The sequence below is a fragment of the Octodon degus genome, unplaced genomic scaffold (assembly GCF_000260255.1).
Source record: "Octodon degus isolate 3935 unplaced genomic scaffold, OctDeg1.0 scaffold00024, whole genome shotgun sequence".
NCBI lineage: Eukaryota > Metazoa > Chordata > Mammalia > Rodentia > Octodontidae > Octodon > Octodon degus.
In genome coordinates, this window is record NW_004524600.1 from 18,292,274 (window position 1) to 18,320,019 (window position 27,746).

General features: G+C 46.0%; 1 protein-coding gene across 1 annotated transcript in view; it reads left to right on the plus strand.

Moving 5' to 3' along the window:
• Positions 1-3,769: 3,769 nt before the first annotated feature.
• Positions 3,770-27,746, plus strand: part of Utrn (utrophin) — a 522,813-nt gene continuing 498,836 nt past the window's right edge. Inside the window, exon 1 of the mRNA XM_023712207.1 lies at positions 3,770-3,940. Within this exon, the coding sequence (XP_023567975.1) occupies positions 3,862-3,940 (79 nt within the window). The 5' untranslated portion in view covers positions 3,770-3,861. The remainder of the gene's footprint in view (positions 3,941-27,746) is intronic.

A 27,746-nucleotide genomic window follows, 5' to 3' on the forward strand; every position in this document is an offset into this window, starting at 1 on the left:
CAGCCAGCCCCGCCCCCTGGTGGGCTGAGCTGGCCACACACACACACCACACTCTCTCTCTCTCTCTCTCTCTCTCTCTCCCTCCCTTCCTCTCTTCCTTCCTCTCTCCTTCTCTCCCTCTCTCCCTCTCTCCCTCTCTCCCTCTCTCCCGGCATCACTATGTGTTCCAGGCTGGCCATGACCTCACTATGTGCATAGACTGGTCTTGAGCTGGCAACGATGCTCCTGCCTCAGCCTCTCCAGTGCAGGGAAAACCAGGGTGCACCATCATGCCAGGCACTATATTTGTCTTTCTGGAGTAGGAAAAGTCTTGGGGAAGCATTAATGTGTAGACCCTGGCCCATGCCCAGTTGTGTCAGGGAGCGTTACACTTATCTCTCCAAGGGACTGCTTCTTTCTAGGAGAGATTATTCTCAGGCATACCTGATTTTCCATCATAAAAATTTTATGCATTCTTCTGAACAAGCCCTTGGGTTATTAAAAATACTAATATACACATAGGAATGTAACAAATTCTGTGTATTTTTGTGTTGGAAGAAAAGAATGTATTGACACAATAACCCATAAATTCTTAACAGTAGGAAAGGCATATAAAAATAAAGCCTTTTACAGTCTCATAAGCTCTAGCAGCTTCTGATTATCCAGGCCACATATTCCAGAGAGGAAATGGTTCTTTAGGCTCACCAGCTTTTGTCTGCCTCAACTGCTGTCACATGTAAAACTATTTCCTAGAGTAGTTCACTCTTATTTGTAGAATACACCCTTATCTTGGTCAGAAAGGATTTGTGTTATAGCTTATGCATAGTACTATATGGTATAATTCTTGATTTTTACATTATAAAAAATGTGTAAAATATCACATATTATATAAAGTAGTCTATCCATCTATCTATCTATCTATCTATCTATCTATCTATATATATATTATATTTTTTTTTGCAGTACCCAGGATTGAACTCAGGACCCTATGCTTGCCAGGCAAGTGCTTATTCTACTGAGCTATCTCCCTGGCCCCAGTAGTATATTTTGTGGAATAGTAATATCATAGGATATGTCCTTGAATGAAAGGATTGAGTTCTCCAATCCTGGTTAGCATTAAACCCTAACCTTGATATTTCTTTTAATATGTTTTAATTAATACACATTATTTGCAGATTAATATTTGGATGCATTGACTGTTATATTCCCAATTAAATGATTAATTTACTTAATTGACCCTTGGTCCCCTCTCCCTTTTGTGTGATACTGGAGATGGATCTCAGAACCTTCACAGAGAGCTAAGAGCTTTTTAAAATTTTGAGCAGGGTGTTACTCCATTGCCTCACTGCCCAGGTTGGACTCAAACCTGGCATCCTCCTGCCTCAGCCTCCCTAGGTGCTGCGAGTATAGGCATGTGCCATCACGGCTGGCTGCAGGGTGCTCTTGAGGGGGGCTGTTCGTGGTAAGGAGGCGCACTGCTGAATGTAAAACCGAGCTCTGTGTCTGTTGTTGTGTGTCCCCGGAAGTTTTGGCAACTTAGTACTCTAATTATTGGTATTCTCTAAAAAATGTGGCACTGCCCAGGAAAGCTCTTCCATTCCGGAGAGTCTAGAGCTCCTTCCCGCCAGTTGCTAGAGGTTGGGGTTTTCTTTGAGTGGTTCCCATGCTTGGCACAGTTTGTGTGCTGGGCCAGCCCAGCAAGGTTTGTGTCTGCAGACATGGCAAGGAGCTAACTGGACTTAGATCTCTAACCCAGACAGCCCGACATCCCTACCCTGGCTTCTGCCTGCCTCATGCCCTGCTGAGGTTTCTGGGAGGCCCCTCGGTCTCTCCAAACCAAACCCCTACTGTGGTCTCTCCCTCCAGTGCCTCCCTCCAAGGAAGATCTCCGCCTCATCACCGGATGAATGGAGGCCGTTCTGCAGGTTCCTGGCCTGGACAGCTAGTGTCCAGTCGCTTCCTGGACCCTGCCCACCTCCCTCATTTAATATCTAAATGTCCCATGTGGCCGCTCATTTTTCTTTCTGTCTGCCCTGGTTGATGTTATAACCATGTCCTGTCTGTAAGATTAGCACAGTAAATACCCAGGTCCCCTTTGATTGATTTCTCTGCTTTACAATATGCCCTTTGTTCACTGGGCTCTGTGTGTGCATGTCTATGTCTATATCTATAGATATTGACATAAATATATAGATAGATGTTGTAGACTCGAGATTAAACTGAACATGTTGTTACATTCCGTTGCTAAATATTCACCGGGTATCTTTTATCATTGAAGACATTCTCCGGAGTAGTTGTCCACTATTAATGAATGTTAAAGAAATTTAACATTGCAGCTGTAACATGGCTTAATCTACTGTCCAAATTCACATTTTTGAAATGATCTCCAAAATGTCTTAAAATTCTTCATTTGATCCTTGTGTCTGGTTAGTCTCCTTCGATCCACAAGGTTCATCCCCCCACTCAGGTAATTTGGGACTTTCTTGACCTTGACAGTTCTGGAGAGACTAGGACCTTTGTTTTGAAAGGCACCAGCAGCCCAGGCTTTTCTGTTTGTGATACGTTTCACGTGATGTATTTTGGAAAGGACACCACATTGAGGATACAGCTTGTTTTCCTTGGCATTCCACGATCCCTCTTGTGGGTTAGGTAAAATTTGCTCACTGGCCAAGCTTAGAAATTTTACCCCCAACATTACTATGGAAAAAATTTAAATATACAGAAGAGTTGAAAAAAATTTCTACTGGGTGTGCTGGCACACACCTGTAATCCCAGCATTCAGGAGTCTGAGGCAGGAAGATGGCTGTGAGTTTGAGGCCAGCCTGGGCTACATAATGAGACCTAATCTAGAAAAGAAAAAGAAAAGAGGGCCAGGGAGATAGCTCAATAGAATAAGCACTTGCCTAGCAAGTGCAAGGTCCTGAGTTCAATCCCCGGTATCACACACACACACACACACACACACACACAAATATTATATATATATATATATATATATATATATATATCCATTCACCATTCAAGTTCAACACCCATATGGTGTTGAACACCCATGGGGGGACCATGGCCTGGATTCTTTATTGGCAACTTTCTGTACTTTGTCCTAGTATTTACTGGTTCCCTCCACGTTACTGTGACCCACCTATAAGCCAACATGTCTTCTGAAAGGCCAATCTGATGCTTTTGTTTTCTGCTGAACACCAGCTACTGGAGCTCCACTCCGTTCAGATAAAAACCCGGTGCCTTGATCTGGTCTCCAAAGCTCCAGTCCTGCTTCATTTCTTCACCCCGCTCCGCACATCCACCTGCCTTTTAGTTTTTTCCTCAAAAATCCTGGTCTGGGCTCAATTCATTGGGTGCTTCTGCTGCTTCATTCGGAACTCTTACTTTACTTTTTCCACTTCCCTTTTGGCTAATTAATTTCTTATCCTGAAAGGCTGGGCTCAAGTGTCTCTTTAAGAAAGCCTTCTCGATTGCCGAGGGTGGGTCAGATTCCTCTGTCATATGTGCTTATTACTCTCTGCTTCTCTTTTGTAGACTCTCAGGACTGTATTGGAATAATTCATTACGTGATGAATTCTTTAGTGTCTTCAGCTCCTCAACGGCAGGGCTGTGTATCTGGTTGGTAGTCAGCTCGCTCTTGCTTGGATCAGTGCCCCCCACGTAGTGGCCACCTCATACTCCACAAGCATCCGTGGCAGATACGAACACAGTAGCGACTGTCTATCACAGGAATCTGATCATGTGCATATTGTGTATGGAAAGTCACTTCTTTCTTTTTCCTTTGTAGGGATCGATGTCAAGGTGGACCATTCTACGAAGCTGAAAGACCCACAGAGAGAATTTGGGCAAGTCTTTGGATTACACCAAAACTTAGCCAAGATGGCCAAATATGGAGACCACGAAACCAGGTCTGATGATGGACAGAATGAATTCAGTGATATCATCAAGTCCCGATCTGGTAGGTGATGAATGCTCACGATCATTACGAGTCTTTATGTCTCAGTCGTCTAGAAGAAATAGGTTCCTGGGTCTGCTTTGCATTGTTTATATGAGGTCAAATTCTCCTGAGGAAAATTCTGACAAATGATTATTACTTTGTAGAAGGCAGAATTATATCTCAGAGTGTTATATTTTAGCTTCATTTTTTTTTTTTTTTTTTTTTAAACCAAGTGTTGTCCTATTGTATGTTGACTGGCATTGACTGGAAGAATTGGTGCTCATAACTGGGTAGGTTTGGTTATAAGACTATTCCATTAAAATATAGAAGTACAGGGCTGGCAAGATGGCTCAGCGGTCTAAAGCACCTACTTGGAACAAGCTTGGCAAAGCACAGGGACTGCGGTTCAATCCCCTAGCACCACATGCCAGCCAGCCCTGTCCCCTGGTGGGCTGAGCTGAACACACCCACCCACCCACCCACACACACACACACACACACAATAAATAAACAAATTTAAAAAAAATATATATAGAAGTACAGCTGAATTGTTTTCCCATTTTCTGAAAATGGAAGGAGGTGCAATGCAGGAAACAGAAACCCTGTGCTCCCTGGTGGGGAGGACCTTGATGGTTCAGTTCCGTCATCATCACCTCCAGTCCCTCCACGTGGGCAGTGCTAGAATAGAACAACAGGCACCTTAACGTCACTCCCATTGTCAAAACTGTTGAAAAACTTTCCCAGCTACTGACATCGGTTCCCCCAACCTAGGACCAATGAGTGGTTTCCGATGAACACGGGGACTGGGGACCGCAGGAAGGCAGCATAGACGTGTACCTGGTGCCTTTTGGTTCTGGCTGCACGGCTGTCTCCACTGAGAAGTTTTTACAAATGCAGATGTGTGGGCTCCGCTCCAGACTTGCTGAATACAAATTTCTGTATCTCTGAAAAGCTTCCAGAGTGACTCGGAGATGGGCCCCAGGGGTAGAGATTTCTGAGCAGGCAGGTTCTTTCTGAGCTTTGCAAATTATATAGAACTCCACTCTGGGTGTGAGCACTATATTTAAGTAACTTTGAGAGTTACTGTGAGGTATAAAATTATACCTAATGTCACTTTCAAAATAAAAAAGGAACTCAAATCCTGATTTTGCTGTGTGAACCCTTCATATCTTATGGTAGGAGTATATTTTTTCTTCCTTTTCTTTTTTGAGACGGGGTCTCCCTATGTAGTTCAGGCTGGCTTGAGTGCACTATAGAGCCCAGGCTGGCCCTTTTTTTCTTTTGTGGAACTGGGGATTGAACTAAGGACCTTGCGCTTACCAGGCAAGCACTTATCCTACTGAGCTAACTCCCCGGCCAAGGCTGGCCTTTAACTCACAGTGATTGTCTCGCCTCAGCCTCCCACGGAATGCAGGCTGAACCAGCATGTCCAGCTATTTCTTCTACTTGAAACTGCAGAGATTCATGCTGCAACGAAGACCTGAATGAACTATCTTGGGAAACATAGTTCCCTCTATGTTCCTGGGCTTTGCTGACTGGTAAAGATCTTGGATAACATAGACTTCTCTGTAAATATGCCTTGGCATATTGTGTAGCTTGTAGCAGCTTTTGAGGTCCAGTTCCATATTGTATGGTTTGTGCACTTCACTGGTTTTTTTTTTTTTTTTAATGCAGTGTCTCACTAAGCAGTTCAGACTTGTAGTGATCCTCTTGTCTGAGCCTCCCCAGCATGCCTGGTTTTGGGGTAGCATGGCATGCCCAGGGGCCCGGGGCCAGCATTGCATGCAATAGTGGGACTTGAACTCGGGTCCTAGAGCTTTCCAGGCAGGTGCTTACACCATCCAGTTTGTTCACTTTAAAGTATACTTTGAACATGTTTTCTCCCAACTTCTGTAGTTCAGGCTGGCCTCGAACTCCCAGCAATCCTCCTGCTTCAGTATGATGTGTTTTTAACAAAGTCATATCAATTGGCCAAGTAATTCTATTTCTAGATTCCCCTTAGGCCATACAGAAAAATGTACATTCAAGAAGTTACCACAGTATTATTTATAATAGATAAAATTAAAAAGTCCTCAAAATCTAATATTGAGGATTGGCTAGGTCATTATTTGCCAAAATATTTTGAAAGACTCACAAATTTTAAGATTGTTCAGGGGTAATTTAAAAAGGATGCCATAGTCAAATAACTCTAGGCAATAGTGGTAAATTTTGTTACTGTATTGTATTTTGTTGCTGTTTGTTTTTTATGTTATTTGGTACAGGGTCTCACTATGCAGCTCGGATTCGTAGTGATCCTCCTGGTTGTAGCTTCCCCAACACTGGGATTATAGGTATGTGCCCCCATGCTTGGTCTCAGTGCCAGCTTAGTGCACTGGGGAGCGGGGCCGGCGCGGCATGTGGTGTGGAGGTCAAACCTGGGCCCTGTGCTTGTCTAAGCAGGCGCGTAGTGTGCTGAGCTATCTCACTGGCTCTTGTTACTGTATTCTAGAGTATCTAAACAGATTATATTCAATCTGAGTGGCACTACTAGGGTATTCCACAAAGTAGAAGACTGGGCAGTTATGAAAGGTGATATGATGTGTATATACACAAGTGCATGTACATCAATTTAATAATATGCTCTTGATGAGAGTGTGAAGTTAAAAAGGGTGAAATATAGAGAAATTTGTGAGAACTTTTTCTTTTAAGAAATTTAGTGGCTATACACTAAGATGTTCAAGTGCTAATCCCTTCATTATGTGATCATGTGTTTCTTTTTGTCCGCATGTGTCCCCGAAACCTCTTCTTATAGTTTTAAGTATTTAGACAGTGTATAGTGTGTCTTTGTTTTTTGGCGGAACTAGGGATTGAACTCAGGCCCTTGCGCTTGCCAGGCAGCCGCTTATTCTACTGAGCCATCTCCGCAGCCCCGCCTATAGTGTTTTAATGGCAAGGTCCTGCTTACCCTGTCTTCTTTAGTGGCACCTATTTCAAAACGCATCGCTCTTGTGCAGCCGAGGTGTGGGTCACAGTCTTTGAACTGGATAATGTTACAGAAGCCTGGAGATAAATCTGGACTTGAATGGGGCTGTTTGTCTCAATCTTACTTTCTGGGAGGTGCTTTTTAACTTTTTTGGAAAAGGTAAATGGTTAGCATATAGTGGTACTATCTCAAGGTACCTCAAAGCTTATGTATTATTGAAGGATTTTGAGTTTAGATGAAGCCATAGGCATTATCTGCATTTTTTCCTATCATTTATCTGTGTATCCATCCGTTTTTCATTTAAGATAAAATATTTTCCCACTGAAGAATTTTGATCCTTATCTGCTGCCCTAGGTTTCTTCCTTTTGGAGGATTGGATGTGGGGAGTGAAAGGAAAGAGATTGGGAGGAAACATTGATGCTGAGAAATACTGATCAATGAAATCTTTTGAAGGCACTGGGGCCAGGGGTTCTATCCCTGAGCCTGCTGTGCTGGCTCTGCCCCCGGGGTGCGCTGGGTGTGGTGGTGCATGCCTGTAACCCCAGCTCTCCGGAGGCTGTAAACAGGCGGATCACTACTAGTAGTGAGACCCTGAATACTAGACCCTTCCCTAAAGTACAGAAAGAAAACAAAAAGCAAAAAACCCCCGAAATACAAAGTTATCAAATGTTCTAATAGTTTCATGAGTATAAAGACTATGCCCTTGTATTATGGTGCCAGTATATTTGCCTTGGATTTGAGTAAGGCTTATAAAAGAACTTGATCTTTAATATCAAGGACTTGAGGCTGGGTAAAAGCAGCCCTTTCTCTGTTTCATGGAACATACATCAAGTTTGTCACCAGTGGCTAGGCTATCGACAGCCTTAATTAACAAGCTTCATAAATCTTAATAAGTTAGTAAAGATTTTGAGACAGTAGGCCAAGAATAATAATTTTTAAGTGAAACATCTCGCTAGTGGAGTATATAACATGCAAACTTCTGTCTGGAGCATTGTAAAATATGAAACAATAGCATGGTTTGGGACCTGTATAAAACCGCAGAGTATCTTCCTACTATTCCCCTTGGTCAATAGCTAACCTACTTGAAAGGTAGTAATACAGGATGAGACATCTTCGGCCCTTAGGCTCAGAGCTCTTGTACTGAATTTCAGCCCAGAATCCCTTCAGAAGTGTAGATGTCAGGGCCGGGGAGATGGCTCAGTAGAATAAACGCGTCCCTGGCAAGTGCAAGGGCCTGAGTTCAATCCCTGGTTCCACAAAAAAAAAAAAAAAAAAGAAGCATAGAAGTCAAGGCAAAGGACTGTCACCTGGCAACAGGTAGAGATCCTGATAGTTTAGGGATTAGAATCGTAGACTCTTGGGTGGAAAAAGGTCATTTGTTGGATGTATTATTACAGTAAACTCTTCTTGAATGATTCAGTCCTTTAAAGAACCCTGCTTTTGTTTTTTTGAGACAGTTTTTGGTTTTTTTAAAAATGTATTTGGTACAGGGTCTACAGGGTTTATAAGGTCTCACTATGTAGATTGGATTTGTAGTGATTCTCCTGTTTTCAGACTCCCAGATGCTGGGATTACAGGCATGTGCCACCATACCCCATCTTAGTTGCCATCTCATTGTGCCCCAGGGGCAGGGCTGGCATGGCACACCAGGGATTGAATCCCAGCCGCTGCACTCTGCCTAAGCAGGCACTTTAATCCGCTGAGCTATCTGGCCAGCCCTTTGAGACAGTCTTGCTGTGTAGCCCAGATTGTTCTTGAATTTGTGGTGATTTTTCTGCCTCAGCCTCCTGAGTGATGGGATTACAGGTGTTTGCTGGGAAGGCAGGTGTTAAACTTGGCTTAAAAAACCATGGACGGGAAACCTGCATGTAGCTTTTTTGTCATTTCTTCACTTTCTGTATATTATTGTCGAATCTTGGGATCTAATTGCTGAGGGAGCCAGAGATGTGACAGAAGTCTGTGCCGGTGTGTGGCCATCTTGTATGTCATGATGAGATCTTACTGGTGGTTGTGATGGTGAGTTTAGTATTTATATTTATGTATTTTGTTATTTAGCATCTCCTGCACACTATTCACAAACTGTGAGCAAATATGGTGCTGGGTTTCATCCTCAAAATCGGTGCTTAATGGATGAAAAGCCCAAGCCACATAAGTTAGTTGCCTCAGGGCCCCTTTCATGTGTGAGACCGGGTTCTCCTGTGCAGCCGAAGTTTAAATATTACCTTCTCGGACAGGTCTCCTCTGCCGACTTGTGCAGTTCACGCTGCCGCTGCCGGTCACTCTTACCTGCATTAGTCTATTTGAGTTCCCTGTGTTGTTCCCCTCACAATTTTCTTGCATTATCGAGCAGGACCAGCGCATCCTTGGCTGCCAGCCCAGTTCCAGCTCATAGCTGGGGAGCAGGAAGTGGTTCCTCTGTGAAAGGGCTCCAGGGCTTGAAGCTGCCAGGGCTGAGCCAGGCTGGCACCCCATGCCCTGACTTCGCAAAGCCTGTGTCTGCCTTCTGCCAGACACGGTACCTTTGGTCACTGTGGCTAGTTCTTGTCACTTGGTGCCTAGCTTTGCGCTGCAACAGCAGTATGAGGCGCCTCTCCCTGCGCAGAGCTCTCCAGACCCGGCTGTCACCAGGGCCCTGCCAGGAGGCCAAAGCCGGGAGCCTGGGCTGTGGCCACCTCTGGTTGTTAGCTCTAGTCTCTCATTCTGTGTTGAGAGCTGGCAAGGGGGAGAATACCAGAGGACAGAGAATCCTGGGGGTGGAAGACAGGGAGACAGATAGTGGGTTTGTGGCGCCAGGTCTTTCTCTTCCCCTCTGGCCGCTGCTCATGGCTGTCGATCCGTCTGTGGCACAGGTAGTGGATGTCAGCGGCCAAGGCCGGCCGAACTGTGCTAGTGAGACAGGCGTGTGGGGGAGGGGAGAGGGCCCAGCAATGAAAGGCAGACAGGTTCCCCAACACAGACCATGATATCTGGTGACATGTCCAGCCAGGTCTGCATCATAGTGCCTGCCAAGCCTCAGTGTTGTGACAATTAAGGTGGGAGAGAGGTGACCTTCCTTGTTGACCTCTCAGGAGGCCTTTGTTTGGCAGACAGGGGCAGTGTTGTATTTAGGGAGCGTTTGTTTACTGTTGTCTCTTATATTTCAAGAGGAATCTGTGAGAGGATTTTTCTAGCCGGTTTAAGGCACTGTGAAAACTAGTCCATTTCTTCTCCTGAAGCTTTACTTGGCTGGAAATACCTACGCTTTGAAGGGAAGTCTTTGAGCAGCCTTGTATTTTTCCACGAGCCCGGGGATTCGCTGCAAGGGACAGGCCCTGGGTGGAAGCTGGAGCCTGGGTCCCTGGTGGAGCAGAGCGGCTCTCCTGGGGTGGGCGGGAAATGTTGCCCACGTGTCACTTCATTATGCTCCCGTGGTCGTGCTAGCTGGAGGACGTTTTCTGTGTTCCTGGGACTCCCAGGACCTGTTCCTGAGGTTATAAAGCCGCAGAGGGGATCCTTCCACCCACCGGAGACTGCGGATTGCTGAGAATACCTCTGAGCCAAGGAAGTGCATTAACTATATGGACAGAGTGGGAAACTCAGTTTTATTGAACTTTATTTGAACCCAGATGTTTGGATCCGGGTAGATGCTGATGTGATAATTTTCTGGGAACAAAGAAACATGCAGGATCGTGTCAGCAGTTGTAAATATGAGTTAAAATTTAGTCTAAAGCCCTGAAAGGGCACACAGGTGGTTCCACATATATTGGCTGGAGAATTTTTCCCCCCTTAAGATGTGCATGGAGGCCCTGGCCTTTACCATGTTACTATTTTTATCTTTTTGCGCTAACTGCTTAGGGAGAAATACACTCAAGTCAGTATTTGAGAAGTGAGCCAGTGTGAGAGTTTAAAATATATTCACTCTCCAGAGGATGAGTTGGGGCCCCAGAAATGGGAAGCAGGTGTCAGCCCTTTCACTTTTGCTTTCTCTGTTGTGACACGATTCTGGGGGCAGGGAAGCTCTGGTCTCTTGTGGGCCTTTGGGTTCCATGCTCCAGCCTTCAGAGGACTGAGTATTTTGAGTTTACTTATATCTCGTGGGACATTCTGTCAGAAACTTGTTCTCTTGGCCCAGCTAGCAAGGGGCTTGTTCGTTTTTTGTTACTTGGCCGCTGAGATTAAGGTTTGTGGTACAGAACCTCCCATCAGTTTTGGGAATTCGGTTGTGATGGCCAAGCAAAATGGTACCCAAGGCATAAAAATAACATTTCATCAATGGCTGGTTTCTTTCCTTTTGTGTATATGTTTTGAAGCAAGGCTGTTCTCAAACTCAAAGTGATCTTCCTGCTTCAGCTTCCTGAATGCTAGGATTATAGGTTGTGTCTCACCATGCCCGGCTCTGGTGACTGGTTGACTGTCAATTATTATTTATGTCTGGTTCAATAATTTAAACAATTATTTAACAAATCTCTTGTTTTCAGTGAGTAGGGGGACAGTACCACACATACTAACATTTATGATCTAGCAGAAAAATCTAGCAACAAAAATGACTATGACCCTAAAATAATGCAAGTTTGAAACATACTGCAGTTTCAAAAGTTATATCGCTGGATCTTCTCTAATTCCATTACCTTAATATTTGTAGGTTTCTTCACTTTTATGTTACAATTAAGATTTTTGAGTCACTACTGAATACCTGTAATCCCAGCTACTCAGGAGGCTGAGGCATGAGGGTCACAGGCTTCAGGCTGGTCCCCCTAAATGGGGAAATCAAAATTTCCATGTCTGGAAATAAAAATTTAAAAAGAGCTGGTTATGTCGCTTGTGCAGTGCCCTTGGGGCCTTGGGTTGGATTCCCCAGTCTTCCCTTTGTCCCCTAACAAGATTTCGGATGGCAGTCCTGATGAGGATATAGGGCAGATGCATTTTGCTGTGTGAGGATCGTGCCGTGTAACGTTAGTTCTGTGGTTGTGTACGTGTTCGCCTGTGTTTGTCCCGGTGTGTTCTGCACTTGTTTTGTGTGGCGTTCCCAAGGCAGGCTGTGGTCTCAGCAGCCCTCTGGAGCCCCCGCGGGGCCGGTGGGGCGCTGGCATCAGGAGCTTCAGCTTCTTCATTCTCATGGTGCCTTGGCTCAGAACCAAGATGAGCGTGCCCGCATTTCATCTAGAGAGCTAAAGTCAAACGATTGTGGTTATTTTTACCTTTCCTCAGCTTTTACAAGATCTTACTAGGCTGTGTTTACAGTACACAATGACTGCACTCATCGTGCAGGGTTGGTACATGTGCGTGACACATCTCAATTTTTACTTTCCCTCCTTTTGCTGTCCCAAGTGTTTATGATTACTTTTGAGAACACTTTCCTTTCAACACTTACAACAGGGTGTCACAGTTGTGCATGTGCTTGCCTTGCCCGCAAGCTCTAGAGCTCCCTATGTGGAAGGGTTTGGTTTGTGCTCAGCCAAGGGGAAACCCCACCTCCTTTCTTCTTTTCTTTCCTGTCCTGGGGATTGAACCGAAGCAGTTTGCTACATCTCCAATCCCCTTTTATTCTTTATTTTGAGCCAGGATCTCATTGAACCACTGAGTTGTCCACCTGAAGCTGTACTATGGTCCTCCTGCCTCAGCCTCCCAGAGTGCTGGGATTATAGGTGTGCACCTCCAGGCCCAGGCTCTAAAATATTTTTAAGACAATGAGAGAATGAATTTAAATCTTAATTGGCACTGTATACTTCTGGCTGGCCTCACCCCAAAGTCTGGCCTTTGGAGCTTGTAAGTAAAACCATGTATGTGCCTTGTTTCCCTTGTCACCACATAGTTCCTTTAAGTGTTGGATGCCTGTGACCCTAGCACTATGGGAAGCTGAGTCACGAGGATCACGAATTTGAGTCTATCCTGGGCAAGTGAGCGAGTTGATGAAATCCTGTCTCAAAAAATAATTGAGGATGGGCTGGTGGTGCATGCCTGTAATTCTAGCACTCAGCACTTGGGAGGCTGAGGCAGGAGGATCACTGTGACTTCAGTCAGCCTACGCTATGAAGTGAGTTTAAACCATTCTGAACTACATAGTGACACTCTGTCTTAAAAGAAAAAAAAAAATCAGGGCTATAGCTGTGCATAAAAAGCCTGGGTTCAATCCCCAGGATAGGGAGAAAAGAATTCATCCTGCAGTACATAAGAATGCTGACTTCTGAGACTGTACATGTGGTATCAGTAGTCAGTTTCATATCTTGTAACCCATGTAACACCCCAACCCTTGATTGTGTATAGCTCCCACTTAATATTGCATGTATAGAAAAATCAGAGCGGACTTGAAGTACTGAAGCTTGTGTGGGTATTGGGAAGAGATGCAACATTTTTGCATTACCAGGGTGTCATTCTGAGAGAGCATAATTATGTGTTGCTCTCTGCCTCAAGGTGGTCTCGCTGTGCACGTGGGGTAAGACAGGTGTTATTCTGGGCCACGTGGCCCTGGGGCAGATAGATTGCTTGCCTGTATGTTTAAATGAGGTTTGCTCTGGTCAGGTGTTGTGACTCATGGCTGTAATCCCAGCACTCCAGTGTCGAAGGTAGAAGGATCTCTGAGAGTTTGAGGCCAGCCTGGGCTCCATAGTGAGTTCAAGTCGGCCTACACTACATCATAAGACTGTACCAAAAAACCCCAGAAAGCCCGGTAAATAGCTCAGCGGCATAAGCACCTGCTTGGCAAGCGTAAGGCCCCAAGTTTAATCCCCAGTACCACAAAACAAAAACAAAAACACCACCAAAAAGAGAGAAAAAAGAAAAAAAATGTATGTGTCAGTCTACAGCCTTTTGCTTTTTAGCACACCCTGCCCTCTGTTGGGGTCACTGCTCTGGGCCGATGGAGCCACTCCCTGGCCCACTCCTGCCTCTGGCTTGTTCTGGTTTTTGTGCCTGGTGCTCTTAACCACAGGCTGAAGTTATGAACTCCTCACCTGCCAACATCCTCATGTGCACCCAGAGCCCTTTTCTTTGTTCACGGTGCCAGCGTCCACTGCTGCTCCTTGTTCATTTTCCTCTCTGCTTTTAGCTTCTGGAGCTTTGTACTTGTATCTGCTTCCCTCGTCAGCTTTCCTGATGCCAGCCTTTGGCTCAGTCTGCATGCACGGAAGGGGCTTGGTAGCAGCTTCCTGTGCTCCTGCAGGCGTGCTTGGGTCCCTGCCTTGTTCATCAGCAGATGGTCCTGGCCTGGTCAGTGTTGTTGAGGGCTGGGCTGAGGGTTGAACCTCTCTTCTTAGCCTGCCTTCTCTTAGCTGGGCTGAGCGCATCCTTTTTCAGTTGTTTGATCACTTTAATATGTAGATAATGACATAAAGTCACAAAATTTATGTCTTGTGTCACACCCAAGCTGGAACATCATACATTTGCGGCATTTTAGCAGCTTGCCTGAAATGTTAAGAAAATCCTTATACAAAGATGAGGCTCTTAGGGCCAGCCAAAAAGCTCAGTGGATTAAAGCCCCTGCAAGCGGGCACAGGGGTTGGGGGTTCGATCCCTAGGCCTGCCATGCCAGCCCCACCTCAGGGGTGCACTGTGATGGCAATTGAGGCCAGGTATGGTGGCACATGCCTGTAATCCCAGCTCTTGGGAGGCTGTAAACAGGCAGGTCACTACTACGAGTCCGATCTAGTAGTGAGACCCTAAATATCCTGTAGATCCTTCCTTAAAAAATACAAAAAAAAAAAAAAAAAAAAAGAATGAGGCTTTCTTACATGTAATCTGTGCTGGAGGGACCCTCGTCAGTCTTTTCATTCAAGGTAATAAAATGGATGGTTCACCCACTGTCAAGTCCTCCGACGGTGCCACGCATCTGAGATTTTTTGTCAACTTCTTCACAATTAGCACTGACCACATCTGTCTTTGTCCTCTGCTCTCTCCGCTCTGTTGGCAGTTGAGGTACAGCCTTCTCCCCTCTCATACCACTGGTCAGGCCTGAAGACGAGACGAGGGTGCTGTTGGTTGAATGAGTGCCCCGGATGGCATGTGTGCAGCGTGCGTCGTTCTCTTCCGGGTCCCCCTGGAGTAACTTGATGAAGCGCCTGTCCACCCAGACCACTGTGCCTGGGCAGCCCTCACCCTTGGGGTGTCCACCTTTAGGTGTAGACCTCTGTTTTGGGCAAGATTAGTAAAAAAGTGCCAGTGAATTCCCATGGTCTGGGACAGCATATTTTAGAGCTACTGTCATAGGCATCCGTGCATGAAACCCGGGGCGGTGAATAAAAGGCAGAGGGGCAGGGAAGGAGAAGCCAGGCTGGGCCGAGAGGGCCCTGGCCTGTGGAATTCGGGGTGTGTCTCAGGGCGTGCACCAGAGCAGCCATGTGGACAGCGGGAAGGACATTCCAGGTGATGGAAAAAGACCTGAGGACTGGGAATGTGTAGCTGTAGTTGAGGGTGGCTGCAGAGGTCAGAGCGGAAGATTTTGAAAGCTCTTTAGAGCAGCCCGAGGGAGCCCCTGAAGGATTTCAAGTGGGTGACTGGCTTGGGACTGTTTATCATGCTATGAACGACACAGGGCACAACATTTGAGAGTTGCCATGGGCGGTGGAGTCTCGATGGGTTTCTAGATGCTTGTGTGGTTCAGGCAGAGAACTGGATGTGGCCCAAAACAGCAAGGAAAAAGCTGCTGGGCTTAATGAAGTGTAAACAGGTGCTGGTGTGCTCAAAATAGGTGGGCCTGGGCCTGGGGAGAGGAAAATGGACGAGGGTTGGGTGTAAGATTTAAAATGTGCCTGATCCAGGGCGCTTTCCATCGGGTCTCTCAGGGTGTGACTGTCTTGCCTTTTTGGTGGCATTGCTGGGGACTGACCGTGGAGAGTCCCTCCATCCTCACTGTGGCTCAGTTTATATTTGCAGCCCATGGCAAAGTTGGAATGCTAGTGAGTTAATTCTAATCCACCACTTCTGGTGCAACCCACAGGAGAATAAAGCCACTAAGACACATCTGTAGTCTTGGGGAGCCAAGGGGTCCTAAGTCCAGCCATGATGAAGGCTATCTGGAACAAAGGCCTCGATCCAGGGCTGACCCTGGGTTTTATTCATTCATGAAGAAAGGAGGGGCTCGAGATGAATGACTGAGAATGGCAGGAAGTAGGTGAGTACAGTGAGTGGGGCCAGGTAAGAGGTCTGTTCTTACCTCTGCGGTATGCAGAGATAAGGATATGCAGAGAGCAATGTGCATTACACAATTGTGAGAGTATCCAACATTTTGGGGTAGGTGTTTCTATACTGCTCTGTAATCTTTCAAGCCCCAGGACGTCCTAGTCTCTATCTAGAGGCTTGATCCCAGCCAACAGCAAGGAGCCTTGGTTCTTCATCCCACCCGGACCCAGCTTACACTAGGGAGCAGCAGGTGGAGGTTGTGGGGGAACACCCTTGCTGTCTTCAAGGAATACCACCAGGACCTCGGCAAGATTGATGTGCATTGCTTAAAGCCAACTAAAAAGTCCTAGCCAGCTCTGTACATGGAAATAGGGGCAGGCTCAGCCAAGTTGGAGACAGTTACTCCCGTTTGAAGGAGAATCACCCAGGTGGCCCTGCACCCAGGTGAATGGAGGGGTGGGCTCAAGCCCAGCTGTGCAGGCTGTGTTAGAACAGAGGCCAGGAGCGGGGAAGTGTTGTGGACCAAGTTGAGATTGGAGATCTGCGTAGCTGGCAGAGTGGCACAGGTGTAGGTGGTGGAGTGGCCAGAGGTGAGGAACAGCTTGTGGAAGGCCTCAGCATCAGCTTCACCTTCATAGCATCAACCAGATGTATAGTTTTTTAAAATCATCTTGTAGCTTGGCTTGTTAAACCTGATCTACTGGCTCCAGGATTCGATCAATTTCTTAATATTTTAGAATTATTGTTACTTAGTTTACTGCTGCTTTTTTTTTTTTTTTCTTTTTTTTCTCCCATTGCATGTTTGTTGTTCTTTTTGAGATAGGGTCTTGCTTTGTAGTGCAGCCTGGCCTTGAACCCACTATGTAGCCCAGACTGGCCCAGAAATCATGGTGCTCTTTCTGCCTAGGTGTTCCCGGCTCCCCATTGCATGTTGGTCAGGTAATGTAAGGAACTTCACATTGAATGAAATTTCAGTAGCCAGTTGTATTTTTTCTTACATATTCTGTAAGAGAGGCCGTGCTTTGGGAAAACTTAGACAAGTTAAAATGAGAAAAAAGAAAGTTTATTCATGTTTATGTAACAGTGTAATCATTCCTTGAAAAAAGTAGCAAAGAATGGTAATATTAATCTCATTTTTAAATTGAGGATAATGGTCCTAGACAGCTAAAAGAAAATCTATGTGCAAAAAAGAGCCTGGAAAACTATCTCAATGCAACTTTAATTGAAGAGTAGGATGTTTAATGTAACTCTGAGGATAATGTCATCCTATATTACTGATTTCAGCAGAGAGGACGGGGTAAAATGCAAATTAAAAACAAATTAAGAGCAGCTGTTGAAAAATACCTTTCATTTAGGGAATAATTAAATTGTGGAAAGGTCATTAGAGTTTAGTCAATAAAGCTGGGATACTCAGAAATCATAATTATTCAGCAAACTGATGCTTTTCTAACTGTGATGCTCCGTGGGGGAGTTTCAGGAATGGAGGAAAGAAGAGGCTGGTTTTGTCGTGCTGTTGGCAGCTTCATCTTTCAAGTTCTCACATTCAGCAGACGCACTTCAAATTGCGTGGTGCAAGTTGGTATTCCAGAAGCGGCGGCTCCCTTAGCTTTTATTTATTTATTAATTTGAACAGAGTCTCACTGTGGAGCTGAGGCTGTCCATGAGCTCACCAGAGCCCAGGCTTTCTTGGAATTCACGGTGATCCACCTGCCTCAGCCTCCGGAGCACTGAGAGTATTGGCAGGCTCCGCTACAGGTGGCTCATTCCGTAACCTGTGAGACAATATAGAGGATCTCATTTGAAAACTCCTGCAAGGGGCCAGGAAGATAGCTCAGTGGGCTAAGAGCCTGCCTGGCAAGCACAGGGACCCAGGTTCGAACCCTGGTCCCACATGCCGTGCTGGACACTGAAGCCAGAAACCGGGTCCCAGTGCTGATGAGGCTGAGACAGGAGGCTCATTACCAGTCTGAACTGTAGTGAGACCCTGTACCACATCAATAAATAAAAGATTTAAAAAAAAAAAAAAAGCTCCTGCAAGCATGGTTGGGTTGCATGTTGGTGATGCCTAGGTTTTGGTGTGGGACGCTGCTCTTGCTGTGTGGCAGGTGTTTGGATTTATACCTTGTGAATGAGACGCAAGTCCAGCTATCAAATATGTGTTGTCTAGATAAGGGTGGTTACAGTGGGATTTTAAGAACAGTCTTCAAATAGAACAGTGTCATGGTTTGTGTCTAGCTGTCCCCTCAAGGCCTCATGCAGTCATTGAAGTGGCTTCTAGAGTTTGTGATTAATTCATAATACTATACTGGGGTTAAGGGTGTGAGTGCTACACCTTCTCTGGAGCAGATAGTCTGTATACAAATGCAAGGAAGGGAAATGGGCTTGCTAGCAGTGGAAGCTGCTGCCGCCCCCCTTGCTCTTCGCTGTCTTGCTCCATGAACGGCTGCCCTCTGCCTTGTGCTGCTCTGCCTTGGAGCCAGCTGAATGTGGACTGAAACTTCCACAAACCGTGAGCTAAATAAGCTTTTCCTTCCTTGATTTTGGGTGTTGAGAGGTATATAAAGTTAAGCCATATTAATACAATGAGGTGTAAAAGGCTCAAGTCAATAACTTCTGAGGATAACCCACTGCTATTATGGACTGCTGGACAATGTTGGATTGTTTTGCTGAATTCAAGCACCTATAGTATTTAGATGCCAATAGAATACCCACCTCTGACAGGACCAAATAAAAAAGGGGATACAAAGGAAGGACCATTTTGTATTTGTATATACAAAATAGTTAGGATAGATATGTAGCTACTTTCGCTTAATTCAATGAGAAGAAAGATTTGTACTAATAGTGTTTGGACAGGATATCCTGTCTAAGAAGATAACCATGTACAATATATTAATTATTGAAACTGACCTATTAATCAGTTTTGAAACTGTTTCATTGATATTTGTTCCTCAATAAAATAAAAAAATTTTTTTTGGGTGTTGGGTATTTTGTCTCTGCAACAAGGAAAGAGTAACTAAGACAAACAGCATAGGTTGCTTTGTGAGCTCATGGGAGGGCATCCCATCCTATATCTCCAGGAGCCTCAGGAAAGACACCTTGGAAGCGGAGTCTGTGAGCAGATTTGAAAAGCAAGTTGAGGTGGGGAAAGGGTAGAGAGAGCTGGCAGGACAGAGGAAATTAGTGGCATCGCAGAGTTTTTGAGGAAAGAGCTGTGACTTCCTTACTTTGGCAATGCTGGAGAATTGAGCTGGGACCAGTTAGTGGGGAGAGGGGTGCTGGGAGCCAGTGTTAGGAGTTTGGGTTGCACTGGAAGGGTAATCAGGAACCCCCAAAAGTCCTTAGACGTTTTAAAGTTTTCATATTATCAGGGAATGTTATACCAGATATACATAATGCCTTCATTGGATATCTATTAGTTATTCATATTTTGATATATTTGCTTTAGACCACTATTTATTTGGGTCTTTTTGAGGTAGGGTTTTGCTGTATGGTTCTGGCTGGCCTTGAACTCATTTATAGCCCAGGTTGATCTTGAACCTGCGGCGATCCTCGCACTTCAGCCTCCTTAACACTGGAGTTATAGACGTGTGCCAGTATGCTCGACATAGACCTAAAAAGCTAATTGCAACAACATAGATGAATCTCAGAAACAATTCTGAGAGCGAGACATGGTGGTGCACATTTGAAGTCCTGAGGTAGAAGGATTGCAATGAGTTCCAGGCCAGCCTGGGTACCATAGTGAGCTCAAGGCCAGCCTAACTTGTATGATGAGGCCCTGACTTGAAAAACCCAAATCAAGGGAAAACAATTTTGAGTAGAAACAAAACTCAAGTTGTAAAATGTATTGAATGCTATCATGTATCTGTAAGGTCCAAGAACTCTCCTGAAATGACTGTGCTGCTTATATATTCATAAATATATAGCAAAACCCTACAAATGTTTGTGGAAATTATAGACATTGAATTAAAGAGTGTGAGGATTTCTCTCGATATATTGAGAATGTGTAACATACATACACACACAGAGACAGAGAAAGAGAGAGACAGAGACAGAGACAGATAGACACAGAGACAGATAGACACAGAGTGAGAGACAGAGAGGTCTTCCACTGCATCCATGTTATCAAATTCCTCACTAAAATTAGAAGCAGCATCTGAAACAAATAATAAAAAAAAGTAATGCGTCAAAGCTGGATAATGACTGTCATAAGCCAATTCCTTGGAAGAAGAATCGAGAGCTGTAGGTGCGTGAGGTGTTCCTGAAGGGAGCAGGAGGAAGGGTTGGCAGAGAAGTACAGGCTCTTCATGGGGTTTGGTCCAACTCGAGCCTGGAGAGGGGAAGCCTGGGTCCAGGTGGCGGGAGAGATGAGGCTGGGCCCGCACATCCTGGGATGAGACTGTTGAAGCTGAAGGATGGGACATATTGGAGCCCAAACCAAGCTGGTGGCAGTGGGGAAGGAGAGAGGGCAGAGTTGGGAGAGGCCGCCTCGGAAGCACCCAGCCAGAAGTCCCCGCTGCTAGGCTCAGGGTGAGTAGGCCCAGAGGGTTCTGAAGGACAAAATCTGTGATAGTGTTTGACCCAGTTTTGCATGTAATGAATTTTTATTTGTTGATGAATCTTCCCCTTTTGTTGCTAAAAGTGGAAAATAATCAGCCACAAATTAATAATTAACAGCCTGGTTCAGATTTTATTTATTTTTTAATTAATGGAACTTATGCCTCATCAAGCTCAGGTAGAGTGGGTGTGACAGCACTTTTCTCTTTTTTTTTTTTCCTGACATCAAAGAAATTTTCACTGAAAATTCCTGTTGCTCTTAGCGTAACCACTCTCAGGTGGCTTCTTTTCTCAGCCCTCACAGTCCTGGGAAGGTGAGACAGTGTCGCCCCCTTCTCCTCTCTATCCACACCAGAGCTTCCCCTCTAACTAACCTCACTGTGAGATACCTCTTCCTTCCCTACCACTCCCTGACCTTTCTTAGTGGCCTCAGCTCTTGGGTCTGTCACTACCCAGAAGTTGCTGTGTCTCAGAGACGTCGTGAGCCCTTCGGTGCCGTATCACACTGTTTCCTTTCTCGTCATTTCCTTTCACAGCTTTTCCTTCTCATCGTCTTACCTTCCATTCTGTGGTTCCATCCTCTTGTCTCAGTCTCCCAAGTAGCTAGGATGCCAGGCGTGCGCCACCGTGCTAGCTTCCCTCTTCCTTTTGGCTGACTCTTCTGCCAAGGTTGGAGGGCAGGGCACTGTCCTTCGTCCTTGCTCTGTCACCTGGCCATCTCTCCATGCCGTCTGAATGCTGGGTGCACATTTCTCCCTGGTCAGCTTCCCCCTTGGCCCTTCACTTCCGTCCCAGCTGTGCTGGCAGCCTCCCTGCGTGTAGGCCTGAATCTGAAAACATGTACTGTTGGTCTCCCCTGAGCCCAAGCTGCCTTGCCTGTGCCTGTTGGAGACGACCTGATTCTTTCAGCTGCTTCAGGCCCCCGTGTCATGATCATTGTCTTCATCCTTTTTTTCTCTTACACCCACAACCAGCTCATCAGCCAGTCCTCCTGGCTCTGTTGTCCAGACACTGTTTCGGTGGCACCTGGGCCTATTTTCGGGTCTCTGTTGCTTTGGCTATGGCCCTCACCACCCTCTCTGTTGCCTGGATCTCTGCATTTGTCGCTTAACTGTTTTCCTTGCTTCTGCCCTTTGGCCAGTGTTGTCGTTTGGAGATGTCCCCCAAGTGTCGTATGTTAGAAACGTAAGCCCTGGATTCGCGTGGTAGTGCTATGCACAGATGGGGTCTTTGGGAGGCGATTTGGTCATGAGGATTCCGCCCTCGAAAATGGACTCAACTACTGGGAGGTTATCGGATGACGGAGGCAGCAGCTTTGTAATCATGAGCTCCCTTTGCACTTTGTCTCTTTGAGGTCTGTTTGTCACACTTGCTGTGTCTCCACCAAAGGTGCCCTGTGCCACGGCAGGCTGCCGCATGAAGGTTTCTCTTTATACATCACCGAGACCCGGGTAATAAAAGCTAAAGACCTTCAGTCACCGGCAGGGCTGGGGACATCCTGCTGGGCTCCCCCTCCTGCTCATTCCTGGGTGCCCATCAGGCCCCACACGTCTCCTAGGTCAGTGCTTTGGCCTGGGAGCCCTTCCAGTTGATCCCCGCCCATGCGACAGACGCCTGTCCCTCGCACACCTGCCTCGCTCCCTGGTTACAGCAGCACCTTCCATCCTCTGTGCCAGGCTTTCTCTTTCTGTGAATCTCTTCTTCTCTGACAGTTTGTTCTTCATTGCATGTATTGCCATCTCCTCCTGCTGGAATGTGAACTGCGTGAGGAGTCAGGTATTTGGTCCGGGTTGAATTACAAGTACTTAGAACAGTGCCTGATGCACAGTGTGTACTTGATAAATCTATGTTGGGTATGTAAACAAATTGCATTCATTCTCTTTTTTATTTTTAACGAATACTAAATAGTGATAGAAAAAAAAAAACAGCTTTAGAGACAATACAAGATTTCACTAGGGGCTTTCCAGTTAGCTCAGTTGTTTAAGCTCCTGCATGGGCAAACACAGGCACGGGGGACCACAATTTGATCCCCAGCTCCACGTGCCACACCAGACCCACCCTTAAGGCAGCCTGAACCAACCAAAGGGGGGGGGGAGATTTCACTAAACAAAGTAATAGGAATTCAATAATGGTTGCCGTATTACATGATGTTATCTTTAAATTAGTTGTTCAGATAACCAGATATAAATGCAGAAGATTTGTTTAAAGAAACAAAACAATAACAAAGGAGTTATAAGACATTCAGAAGAGGGGCAAGGGAGATGTCTCAGTAGAATAAGCGCTTGCCTGGCAAGTGCAAGGGCCTGAGTTCAATCCCTGGTTCTGCAAAAAAAAAAAAGAAAAAAAAAAAAGAAAAGAAATGCAAAAGAGGAAAAAAATCAGAGTAAAAAAAATTTGTTTTAAGCATTAACTGTTCCTTTCAAAAGACCAGCAGAAATGGACAATGCAGTTGTCCAGAGTATTCTCCTTTCTTTATTGCTTTCACCATATGCAGTGCCGGAGGCAGGTATCAGTTAAATCCTGATTGTGTCTTTGTTCTTTCCTTCTTTTTTTTTTGGTGGTACCAGGAATTGAACTCAGGACCTTGTGCTTGCCAGGCAAGCACTTATTCCACTGAGCTATCTCCCCAGCCCCCTGATTGTGTCTTGATTGTACTGGTTGATTTGCCCCCTGCCAGTCTTTGGCCATGTTTCCCTCATGCTGACGACAGGTGCCTTGGTGTTGTTTCAGCGGTCACACACAGAATGAGCAGAGTGAGGTCAGCGTGAAGGGGCCATCCTTCAATGTGCGGTTGCCAAGAGTCTTTACTTTTTCAAGATCATCCTTTTTTCTTCAATTGCATTAGGTTATTTTGGCATAAAAATGCTCATTTAATGAGATGGTGATGATAGAGGTGAGGTAGATATGAGACTTCTACTTTGGAAGCTTTCTTCAAAGAATTAAGTACTCAGAAAAGGAGTCTAGATAGGGTCTTGAAAGATGTGACCGCTTTCTTTTGTTACATGATTTTTTTTCCTTCCTCTACCTCCTCCGTCTCCTCCTCCTCCTCCTCCTCCTCCTCCTCCTCCTCCTCCTTTTTGAATGTCTGTCCTCAAATGAGGCCCATGTTAGGAATATGACAATCCAGCAGGCAGAGCACAAAGCTTTGGGGGTCTTGACAGTGGCAGGCAGGACCACCCCAGCTTGAGGATCACTCATGTTTTTCGGGACATAACTTACAATCCCTGCTTCAGTTGCTAAGCTCTCCAAAACCTGGGTGTTCTATTAAAAGAGTTTGCCTTAGTGTCAGAGAAGAGGCAGGATCTCGGTTTGGGGCTGCAAAGAATGCCCAGCTGTGTGACCTCGGGTAAATCGCTTAGCCCCTGTGCACAGGTAGGGGGTTGCTCGTGAGGTTAGGAGCAGGGCCGGACAGCCCCACAGTTCAAACAGCCAGGTTGCTAATGTGTCCCTGTGTCCCCTATGTCTGGGAAGGGCCCAGTTCTGCTGCCGCCTTCTTCTTCCTCTCTGGAGTTTCTGTTAGGTCTGCGGTGATCTTGTGACCTTCCCAGGATTCCACACACTTGGGATCTTGCCAGGGGTTTGGCTATCGGGATTATAGGAGGGCTTATCTGATGGCATTTGGGATAAGCGTGGTATCTCTAAATTGAGGTTGGCGTTGGGTACAGCATATTATTTTACCCATTATTGAAAAGGAGAGTAAGAAAAATTTGAAAAAAATTGAAAAACGAAAAGGGATTTCAATGTCAAGTGGTGTGGCCTGAAATCAGTCACGGCTGTGTGTTCCAGCCGTGTGAATGTGGGGCCGCCGCTGAGCTGCTCCCGCCCGAGCTTCCTGTCAGTGAAGGGCAAGTGATAAGCACCTGTAATTGTATTTTAAAAATTAAAGAGTTCGTATGTGTAAAGCAGTTTGGTATCTAGAAGCACTTAATGTATGTTAGCTCGTCCTGCCACGCCAGCATTTCCTGTAATGTAGATATTCTTTCCAGTTTTTTAAAATGTTTGTTCCTTTATTTATTTGTTTGTTTATTTGAGACAGGGTCTCACTATGCAGTTCAGGCTGGCCTTGGGCTCACTTTTGTAGCCCCCGGGCTGGTCTCGAACTCACAAAGATCCTTCTGGCTCAGCCTCCCAAGTGCTGGGATTACAAGCGTGTGCCACCACGCCTGCTTCCAGTTTTTAAAATGAGCATGTAGAAACTTTTAAGTTGCACAAATAAAACTGTGAGTCTTTAAAAAAAAGAAATACCCTGAATTGTTGTTTGTTTTTGCTTTTTTGATAAGAACTTCTTCTATTAAGCGTTTTTAGAGGATTTTTGTAGAGTAGGAGTAATTCACACATGGAATTGTTTTAATATTTATTTATTGTGATGGTCTCGCTGCAGTTCAGGCTGGCTTTGAACTCACGACGTAGTCCAGCCCGGCCTCAGACTCCTGCCTCAGCCTCTGGAGTGCTGGGATTATAGGTGTGTGCCACCATGCCAGCCACTTTTGTATTATTTATTAATACACACATTTTTCTAGTAGGAGTTTTGGGAAAATATAACTGCAGGAAACAGTGCCTCTCCTCTCCTGTCTCCTCTTTCTTCTTCTCTTCTTCTCCCACCTTTCTGTTTCTCTCCTTGCCAGATCTTTCCCACAAGTACTTTCTCCAAATCCTTAGCACATGTGTTTGAGAGAGGCTAGTGGGTGTGCTAAGGAAACCTCAAAATACAGTGGCCCAGCTGCAGCCAAACATGATTTCTTTCTTCGTGCTTCAGAGTTGGTGGCTGCTGTGTGGGAAGGGGAGAGGGGTACAGGGGCTGGGGTGGTGGTGGCTCTGGTCCACATGGTCTCTCGGGGAACTTGAATTCAATCAGCAATATTCCTTCCTCCTCCCTCGGTGTTGTGTCTGTGGTTTAGACTCCTCCCTCTACTCTGTGTCCAAGTTGTCCGCCAAGGGGAGGAAGGGAAGCAAAGCAAAGCGTCTGCCTTTTCCTCTTCAAAGCCTGTGCCCAGCAGGTGCAGTCGGGGACCGTCTTCCCTCTTGGCCCTGCACTCTGTCTGTCTCATTGCCTCAGCTAACGCAGGGAGGCTGAGCAGTGTGGTTTGCGGCGAGCCAGCCGAGCGCTCATCTAGAAGGACGGCACGTGGGGGAGAGGGTTGTATTCCTGATACTGAAAAGGAGAGGAGGTCAGATAATAACAGATGCAGAGGCAGTGTGGCAGGCTGGCCTTGAGCTTGGGATTCTGCAGTTCTGCAGAGTGCTGTGCCAGAGCATGGTGGCAGGGACAGGTGCCCTTGGCCCAGCTTGCAGACCCCTGCTTGTCTCCCCACACTGGTCCACTGTGCTCTGAGAGGGACGTTGGCACCCGGTCACCCGCTCAAACACCCTGGTCTCACCCGCTTGCACAGGGCTGTTTGGTCCTGGGGCTGTGAGCTTAGCGCTCTAGATCTTGGGTCCCTGGGCCGAGCCGCCCTAGGAGCTGAATGGCCCTGGGCACATATGCGCGCTGGGTCCTGTGGTTCTCAAAGGTGGTCAGCAGGAGGTCCTCTGGGATGCAAGGTTCCGGAGTCTATTCTTGGCTAGGTCTGAGGGTGATCCTAGAAAGAGAACCATTATTACATCAGTTCAGAGCTCAACCCTTTTCACTTTCTCAAGTTTCCATGTCATTAATATTCATCTCTGCTATTGCTAATACACAACGCATATATTTAATCCACTCAGGAGAATATCTTTGAAATCAAATGGAGTGTCATTTTAATGGATGCCAAGGGCTGGAAGGAACAGGGAAGAAGACTGGAGAGTATTCACTTGTTTAGCTTAAGGATTTCAACAGTTTAAAAAAGAAAACAAAACCTCTGAGTGGCCCTGGTGATGCCATGGCAGTTTGCCCAGGCTAGAGGGGGCCAGTGGGCCAGTGTCTGGGCACGAGCACTAGAGTGACTCTAGTGAAATTGAGAAATAAAAGGTGACCCAACAAGCCCCAAGAATGTGGCAAGTAAAGTCCGGCGAAGGTTCGTTTCCCAATATCCTCTCTGCTTAGCCAGCCTGGACCCAGGACCCAGATCCTAACCTCTTCTCAGGGCCGAGCCCTGCCACACTGAGGGAGCCGGCTGGTCTTCTGGTAGCAGGTTTCTGAGGGACTTGAAAGCCTACCATGCACAATTCTCTTCTTGGTGGACCAGCAAGCGCTTCCTCTTTCAACTTGGGTCATGGTCACAATCTTAATCTTTTATCCAAAACCATTGGAATCAGGGTTGGGTGTGGGTCAGTGGTAGAGTGCCCTGCATATGCAAGGACTTGGGTTTGATCCCCAGCACCTTGTTTTTGAATAAATAAAGACAAGGTGTGGGATGCAGTAGTGAACCAGGAGGAGGATCCCTGTGAGTTCAAGCCCAACCTGCATAGTGAGACCCTCTCAAACAAAGCAGAAACCTTGGAGCCAGTGACAGTTTTCTTTTATCCATTTCCAAAAGGTCATGATACACATACCATACATTGTGCAAGCCTGTATTTCCCCAGAGCCTGGAGCACTGCTCTGTGATTAAGCATTCTAATATTTCTGCATCAAAATATATGAGTGTTTACACAAAGTGGGACACAAACAAGGTTATTATCAAAAGCCTCAGATAAGCTCAGATCGGGTTATGCTGCCAAATGGGCTGTGGAAAAAAACGTTTGGTTTCAAGAGCTTTTCAGGCCCTGGTCTCGGGATGAGGGCTCGTGCGTCTGTAATGGCGATTGCTTACTCAGTGTCTCCTTGATGCTGTGGTGCATATATTGTGTGGACAGACCCAGAAGGACTCAGGAAGAAAGCATTTTATGATCCTCACTGTCCTTTTTGATCTTTTGAGGCAGGATCTCACTATATGGTTTTGGCTGGTCTTGAACTCACTCTGTAGCTCAGACTGGCCTCAAACTCATGGCGATCCTCCTGTATCAGCTTAGTGTGATGGATTACAGCTTAGGAGGGATTACATGGTGTGCCACCATGTTTGGCCAATTTTTTTTTTTTCTGGTTAACAAATAAGTAAACTGAATATCTAATGATAGAGGAAATATTGTACATAGAGGGGTAACGTGCTGTCAGATGCACTGTTTGTTAGGATACACAGCAGTCCTCTTCCCACCGGTTAACTGCCCTTGTGCTACAGCTTTTTGGTGCTGCCAGGTCTGGCAGGGGCAGTGTGGGCAGCTGTAGGGGTGAGATGCAGGGAAGAGGGGGAGGGTCATGCTGGG